This window comes from Octopus bimaculoides, chromosome 3 (assembly GCF_001194135.2).
Source record: "Octopus bimaculoides isolate UCB-OBI-ISO-001 chromosome 3, ASM119413v2, whole genome shotgun sequence".
NCBI classification, from domain to species: Eukaryota; Metazoa; Mollusca; class Cephalopoda; order Octopoda; family Octopodidae; genus Octopus; species Octopus bimaculoides.
In genome coordinates, this window is record NC_068983.1 from 3,602,681 (window position 1) to 3,611,488 (window position 8,808).

Here is an 8,808-nt window from a genome sequence, read left to right on the forward strand (position 1 = left end):
GGCTGGTTAATTTTTTTTTTGTTTTTTGCTTTGTTTCCGGGTGAAGGTCTTTATATGGTTTCTAGCAGGTCTAACTACCATGTCAAAGGTTCCCCTTGTTGGCACAGTCACAGAAGGTCACATCAAACAAACTGGTCCTTGCTCAGAGAAAGAATTTATTCTCAATCCAGTTCTTGCAATGAAAGTAAATGGGATGAATCACAAGTGTCAGATGAAAATCATGTTTGTTTTTGTTTTAGTTGGTTTATCGGGGCAATTTAAAGGGGACAAAATCCCGTTTCTTTACTGTTTTTACCTTCTGGTGATGCTGATATGTCTTTCATCTCTGTCCGGCAGAACTGAACAAATACACACACACACACACACACCATCGCATACGTATACAAGTTATATATATCTATCATCATCATCATCATTTAACGTCTGTTGTCCAGGCTGGCATGAGATTTTCCCTTTCATTCGCTCTAATTTAGAAACAGTCTCCTCTTTGCATCTGTTCTCTAAGATAGCAAGTGCTTGCTTTTCTTCTATAGAATAATTTCCATACGTCACAGCATTAAAAATAAAATCTCATAATTACCGGGCGCCTACAGCTAATTACCGTGATTAACATATGTCCTATTTTTATTATCCAAATGTATATCTTAACGAAAGTGAACGTTTGAAGCACGCGTTTGTGCTAATTTTACTTGCTTCTTAATTTCTTTTGCCTCGTTGTGTCGTTATATGTGCTTTAAGATGCTCCCCCCCCCCTAATTTTCGTACATGTACTATACAGTTACTGATTCCCATCCACACCCGTTTATTCCAACCCACCCGCTCATTCCAGCCCCCGCTCCTCAGTAAATAACTGGGTTTAAAAGAAATCAAGGGAGACTACCTAGAAGATTTTAAAATTTTTTGCAGTTACCCTTATACAATTACCGATTTCCCAGCGCCACTGTTTATTCCAACCCACCCGCTTATATGAATTTAAGCAAATGTCCAACCCACTTGCTTATTCCCCCTCCTCCTCTCGCTATTATTTGGGACCCAAGAATAGGTATACAAGGTCTTCAGGCAAGCGTAGTTTCACCTGTGCACCCACGGGTGACACCAGACTTCACCCAAATATAAGTACTGAATAATCTTTTTCCTGACAGTCAATATTAAATGTGTGTGTGTGTGTGTGTGTGTGTGTGTGCCGGGTGTATTAGCAAAATTGTCCAAATTTTAGATTCAGCTTCGAACTTTTGTATCTCAGGAACACTTAAAGATAACTTAATGGAATTCTCAGAGGTTTTTCCAACACTGTTGGACTTTACGTTGAGCAAGAAAAAATTATTGTTGTCCAAGTTTACCAGAAGAATCGAGATGAAATTGGTCATGGACAAAAATGACATTTACACACGGAAAACATTAAAAAATGTAAGCATCTGTAAATTGTGTTCTGGTACCATGAGAAATGTTTCTATATTGCGACAGTTACAGAATACAGAAAGAAGTGTAAAACTGATAACCAAAATATCTCAGTTATGCAAACATAAACAGAATTAACATTTAGCCGTAAAATACATCGTACATATTCAAAGAACCTTCTCAGTTTAGTGGTATGGAACATTCTGGTATTCTTTTATTCTTTTACTTGTTTCAGTTATTTGACGGTGGCCATGCTGGAGAACTGTCTTTTAGTCAAAGAAATCGACCCCTGGACTGATTCTCTGTAAGTCTGGTGCTTGTATTATATCAGTCTCTTCTGCCGAACCGCTAAGTTACAGGGACGCAAAAACACACCAACATCGTTTGTCAAGCGATGGTGGTGGGAGGTGAAACTCATTGCCTTGGTAGGGTTTTTGCACCTGAAAAGGACATTTTTGACTCTTGCATGAAGGAGTGAATCTAGAACATGGCTGTTGCATCTGTTTGCCTGTGTATCTTCAGTGAAATTCTTCTCATCTGTATAAAGGATCATTCCAGGATTATGTTTCACTTTGTTCAAGATTATCTTCACCCTTTCCAACCTTCTAACTTTTTGTCCTGGAGTAACAAGGTACCTCACAGGTCTCGGTACAATTTCATTTTTGAAGTCTTCTGTCACCGTTTTTGGAACTTTCATAGTCAAAACTCCTCTCTTATGTATCAGACATCTTACAGATTGAGTTGGATCTCTTCTGATTGATTTCTTCAGCTCCTAATTCAAATGATGATCTCTCTTGCAGTTTATGACCTCCCAAACCAGTTTTCCTTTTCAAACTTATTCACAATTCTCTTGATGGTTCCTAAATAGACTTTGAAGATGGAAGCCAGAGAATGAATGGTGGTACCATTACCGAAGGCCTAGATGACCTTAGCCCTCTCAACATTGCACATTTGGGAAGATACGGTGAGGCTGGCACAAAACCATTTTAGCCTCTTCTCTTTCTAAACATCTCAATGACTGTTTCACTGATGTTTGTTGTTTTCTTTTTTTCCTCTTAACTGAATTGACAATATCAGCAAACATTATGTCACCACCACCACCACTACTTCCACTGCCAGCTTAGCCCTCACTTGCACCAAGCTTTAGTCTTCTTGGCAGCCATTCAGTTATAAAATAACAAGGCAGTGTCACAAAAAGGCACTCCCCAACTGGATGGGGTTGGGTTTATTGCATTAACATGTCCAACAGCAACATTGACACTATTAAAACTCTTACAAGTGAGGATGGTGGACTGGGTCATCAGCATGCTAGAAATAGCAACAACATTCCATCACATTATATTCTACCACCTTAAAAGTGTTGAATGTGCTGTCAACAGTGATAGCAGTTATACAAAAGGACAGGATGGTCATGGTTAGAAAACCTTTGATCTACTCAACCAGGACTGAAATGAAGCTAAAATCATCCAATGTGATTTATCCCTTTCTCATTTTTATATTCTGCTGAGCCCTCTTCTTTATAAATACCCCTAATAACTGCAGCCTTTTGGAACTACCCCAACCACTGCAATATTACCAATCTTGAAATCTTCATCATCATCATCGTTTAACGTCCGCTTTCCATGCTGGCATGGGATGGATGATTTGACTGAGGGCTGGTGAGCCAGAAGGCTGCACCAGGTTCCAATCTGATTTGGCAGGGTTTCTACAGCTGGATGCCCTTCCTAACGCCAACCACTCCAAGAGTGTAACGGGTGCTTTTATGTGCCACCGGCACGAGGGCCAGTCAGGCAGTACTGGCAACGGCCACGCTCAAGTGGTGTCTTTTATGTGCCACCTGCATAGGAGCCAGTGCAGCGACACTGGCAATGACCTCACTCAAATGTTTTTTCACATGCCAGTAAGCTGACGCTGGTAACAATCACGCTCAAATGATGCTTTTTACATGCCATCGGCATGGAAGCCAGTCAGCTGCTCTGGCAGCAATCACACTCAGATGGTGCTCTTAGCGCTCCACTGGCACGGGTGACAGTCATCTAATTTGCAAATTTGATTTGATTTCGATTTCGATTTCACTTGCCTTAACAGGTCTTCACAAGCAGAGTTTAGTGTCCAATGAAGGAAATGTACACATAAGTGGGCTGGTTGCATCCCTGGCATAGGCCACAGGTTACGGTCTCACTTGGCTTGCTGGGTCTTCTCACACACTGCATATTTTCAAAGGTCTCGGTCACTAGTCATTGCCTCAGTGAGGCCTAATTTCTAAGAAAGTACTGTGACTTAAGGAAATTTGGATTTTCATTTATGTCATAAGACTTGAATATCAGCCTTGTTGGTTACAATATTATCAGTGGACCAATCACTGACAACAGCAGTAATAAAGGGGAAGTGTGTTTAACTCATCACAGAACAATTATCTCAAAAGGCTTTGTAAAACATTGATTTCTTTTCAGTTGGAGTAAATTTTTGTTCATCCATGTTCTGTGGGAAGCACACCTCAGTTTTGCTGTCCCGAGTTGGGGTTTGGTCATAAAATAGGTCAAGGTTGGGGCTGTTGTTTTTGTTATGTTCTTGATTTTAATGTGATCAAGATAAATATGAGACACGTAAATGGACTTTCAAACAATATGATTCTAAATAGCCAACACCCCAGCAAAAATTAAGCCTAATGTAAAGGTAAATAATAGTAATTAACACAAAGTATTTAATTGGTATTTATGCTATCCTACCACTGACCATACTGCTCCCCCCACCCCAAACATAAATATCCTCAATATTTGATTCCAAAGCAATTATCAAGTTAACTAATTAATAGTTTTTTTGTTTTTTTTTTTAACTTTCTGTTGCTGTTTCACTCATCCAACTCATTTCCAGTGGAATTGTTTGTGCTGACCAGCATATGGTCCCCTATCTAATTTACCAAGGTCGTTTAGCTCCTTCTTTTTAATTGTCTTCTTTTACTTCCTCTTTTTCCTCTGCTCTTTTTTCTTTCTCCTCCTTATTCTTATTCTTCCTATCCTTCTTCTTGATTCCCCCCTCCCCTACATTATCCCCATCCCCCTTACTCGTCTTATATACTCTTTACTCTTTCACTTGTTTCAGTCATTTGACTGCGGCCATGCTGGAGCACCGCCTTTAGTCGAGAAAATCGACCCCAGGACTTATTCTTTGTAAACTTTGTACTTATTCTATCAATCACTTTTGCCGAACCGCTAAGTTACAGGGACATAAACACACCACCATCGGTTGTCAGCCGATGTTGGGGGGACAAACAGAGAGACACAAACATATACACACACATACTTATATATATATATATGTGTGTATATATATATATATATATATATATATATATATACACACAACAGGCTTCTTTCAGTTTCCGTCTACCAAATACACTCACAAGGCTTTGGTCGGCCCAAGGCTATAGTAGAAGACACTTGCCCAAGATGCCACGCAATGGGACTGAACCCAGAACCATGTGGCTGGTAAGCAAGCTACTTACCACACAGCCACTCCTGCGCCTATGGCTAAACCTTTTTACAAAAATCTTTTTGTTCATTTACCTTGCTTTCAGCCCATGTCTATGTCATAAACAATGTAGTTTTAATCTTTTGACATCTTCTAGCATGTGGAACTACCATATAGTTTTGCCCTTATTATAATTTTTATAAAAGAACTACATATTCTGTTTGTATATATATATATATATATATATATATATATCATCACCATCAAAGAGAGACAGACAACACTAAAGTGACAGGGGATACCCTCTTTCAGTTTAGTGATGTCTATAAATTTGCCTGTAGGTCATTAGATTGCTAATAAGTCACCCATATTATCTATATATCATCATCATCATTTAACGTTCATTTTCCATGCTGGCATGGATTGGATGGTTTGACTGGGGTCTGGCAAGCCAGGGATCTGGCAGTGTTTCTACAGCTGGATGCCCTTCCTAACGCCAACCACTTCGACAGTGTAATGGGTGCTTTCTACGTGCCACCAGCACAAGAGCCAGAGGACTGGCATCGACCACAATCACATGGTGCTTTTTACGTGCCACCGGCATGGAAACCAGTCAAAGCGGCACTGGCATCTGCCACGTTCGGATGGTGCTTTTTACGTACTACCGGTACAGGGGTCACATCTACAATTTCCATTTGATTTGATTTTGATCTGAAAATCCCAACTTTTCCAGATTGTCACCTGGGCATTTACTAACAAAACCAAATGCACCAGTTATTGCTGTAGACGAGAATTTAGAATCAAAGTATAGGGTCTGTAAGTTTGGAAACAGTTGTCCATAAATATGCACCTTGTTAATTTTGGAAGAGATATTCTCATCTGAAAGGCAACTGACCTCTATGACAGCGCATCACTTTTCTCTTCTGTCTCAAATAACTATATCAGGTCTGTTATGTTTGCACTTGGTAGAAGTTTGGATGTGGACATTCCATAATTATTCTTTGACATGTATGTATTGCATAGTAGAGATGTTGTTTATATTCATCCCGGGGCCAGTCTTGTCTGCAGATGGTATGGCATATTGTTTTGGCAACAATGTCATATAAAAGTGGAAGGTTGTGCCTTGATGACATATTTGAGCTGCTGCTGATTACTAAGAAATGTCTTCTGCAGAACACTGACATTTTGTTTGCATTTTGGAATTTGAACAGCTTTACTTTTTGTTTGTTTGTTTGGAATTTTAAGGCTATCTCCTGCTCTTGGATTGTAAAAGCATATCGTTCTAGTCTGAGAAAGGCCACACTTCATCTCAATATTGTTGTCCTCATGTAAGTGGTAGTGGTCAGCTATGGAAAATGCTTAGCGGCTTTTTGTCTGTCTTTTTGTTCTGAGTTTATATTCTTCTAAGGTTGGCTTTGGCTTTCATCCTTTGCAGTTGATAAAATAAGTACCAGTAATGTATTGGGCATCAGTGTAATTGGCTTCCCCCTCCCCTCAAAAACTGCTGACCCTCTGTCAAAAAAATTTGAAACTAATATTGTCCATTATTTACCTTATTTACATGTGATGGATATTTGTCCTCATCTTGTTTGTTATTAACACAACGTTTCGGCTGATATACCCCCCAGCCGTCTGATAATTACCAGACGATTTCTGTTCAAGTCTAACCATTTTAAGTCATAATGGAAATGCGACCTATGTCGCAAATAGACATACGAGTATTGTATAAATTTTATACAATAATCTCTCAACCATCACAGGTGTTACATTCCCAAAACCCCTGCGATAGGTGAAAATCCACAAAGTAGAAACAGTACTGTACTGTATATATTTTTATTTTATTTTTATTATTTGTATATATTTATTTTATTGTAAATGCAAAACACCACCACACACTCGCCTCCTGAGTTTCGTTTTCCATTCAGTCTGTGTGATTCTTTGTTTACTCATCTCTGGTACACTACGTATTTTCTTTTGGTATATTTTAATTAACGTGTTATACAGTGCAGTACTGTACTGTATTTCTCTTTATTCATTTCTTAATGTTTAGGTGTGATAATGCTTATTCTACCACAGAAATAATCAAAATCTAAACAAAATACCTATCGGCCACAGAAACCCTTGACATACTGACAACTCCACAAACACAGTCACAGGCAGAATTTCCCACATACGTACTAGATATATATATGTATTTGTGTGTGTGTGTTGGTGTATTTGCGTCCCCCGTAACTTAGCAACTCAGCAAAAGAGACCGATAGTATAAGTACTAGGCTTACAAAGAATAAGCCCTGGGATCAATTTGTTCAACTAAAGTTAGTGCTGCTCCAGCATAGCCACAGTCAAATGGCTGAAACAAGTAAAAGAATATATATATCATCATCATCATCATTTAACGTCCGTTTTCCATGCTGGCAAGGGTTGGACGGTTTGACTGGGGACTGGCAAGCCAGGAGGCCGCACCAGGCTCCAATCTGATCTGGCAGTGTTTCTACAGTCGGATGCCCTTCCTAATGCCAACCACTCCATGAATGTAGTGGGTGCTTTTACATGCCACTGGCATGGCAGCCAGTCAGGCGGCACTGGCATTGGCCACATTCGGATGGTGCTTTTTATGTGCAACCAGCACAGGAGCCAGTTGGGGCAGTGGGGTTGACATCGACCATGTTTGGATGGTGCTTTCTACGTGCCATAAATGTATGTAATTGTGTGTATGTGTGTATATATATATATATATATATATGTTTGTAAAATGTGATAATTTGTTTTAACCTATTTTATGAATTCTTTTTCTTTTCTCTTTTTTGCAGCAAAGACAAAAAAATGGTGGTACGGTGCAGGATTTCAAGAAACACAAGTTGTGTGATCGGACTAGGCCTCTCTATTTTCACATTGTTGCTGTGGTCTTCATTTGCTCATTTTCGGCACTCATTGGCTGAATATAAGCAGAAAATGTCTTTGACAGATCTAAAAGCCCTTAATGAAATGTTACAAGTTTTTACCAAAGCTGCTGATAAAGCTAATCTCACTTATTTTTTATATGCTGGCAGTCTTCTGGGTTCGTATCGCCACCATGGTATCATTCCTTGGGACGATGATGTCGATATAATGATGAACTCTTCACAGAAAGGAAAAATTATCGAGACTTTAAAGAAATTTTCTCCAACTTACGGCTTATACATACATCCAAGAAATCAGTGGAAGTTCTATTATGCTAACACAAACACACTTTTGCATAAACCATTCCGATGGCCATATATTGATATATTCTTCTTCCAAGAGGACGACGAATACATCTGGGATGAAATTCCTACTTTTAAATCTTCCTACACTATAAAGAAATCCAGTATATTCCCTTTGCAACGGCGCCCATTTAATGGTTTCATGTTGTGGTCACCCTGCAATCCTGTAGAAAATCTTTTGTTTTATGACATCGAGAAATGTGCAGCAAGTTCTTATAATCATGATATCGAAGAATGGAAACCTGTATATACCTGGGCTAAAGTCCAGTGCACACAACTGATGGACACGTTTCCTTTTGTTTGGCGGATAAAAATCACAAATGGCTGGGAAGAAGTCTTGTGGAATTCGTCTGTAAGACAAAGCACTGTAATTGTACCAGATAGCTGTTAATCCTTTCCAGAAAGCTATGGTACCCTCTTAACACATACATTATGATATACCTGGGGTTTCAAGTACATCATCAAACGTCTGTGTGAGTGTATATATTAAATAAAAACACTTTGTCTCAGCTCCACGTTAATGTGTCAACGACGTAGAACATCTCCACACCATCAGATTCTGAGAGACAAAGTGAAGTGAATTTTTTAAAAAAATTTTACATGTCACCTGGGTAAGAATATATAGGTTTCCATTGGTTAGTTATAATCACGCAGGTGTTTCTGCTGTCATAGCAACATATGTTATTTTTTATATATA

At 39.0% G+C, this 8,808-nt stretch overlaps 1 protein-coding gene across 2 annotated transcripts in view; it reads left to right on the forward strand.

The window, feature by feature from the left end:
- LOC106883744 (zinc finger protein Pegasus) overlaps window positions 1-8,808 on the forward strand; it is a 103,549-nt gene that overhangs the window by 8,399 nt on the left and 86,342 nt on the right. The window contains exon 2 of one of the 2 annotated variants that reach the window (XM_052965981.1): window positions 7,680-8,802. The exons of the other annotated variant lie outside the window; for it this stretch is intronic. Within the exon in view, the coding sequence (XP_052821941.1) occupies window positions 7,693-8,502 (810 nt within the window). The 5' untranslated portion in view covers window positions 7,680-7,692 and the 3' untranslated portion in view covers window positions 8,503-8,802. Of the gene's footprint in view, window positions 1-7,679; window positions 8,803-8,808 lie in introns of those variants that run through there. 2 annotated transcript variants of the gene reach the window in all.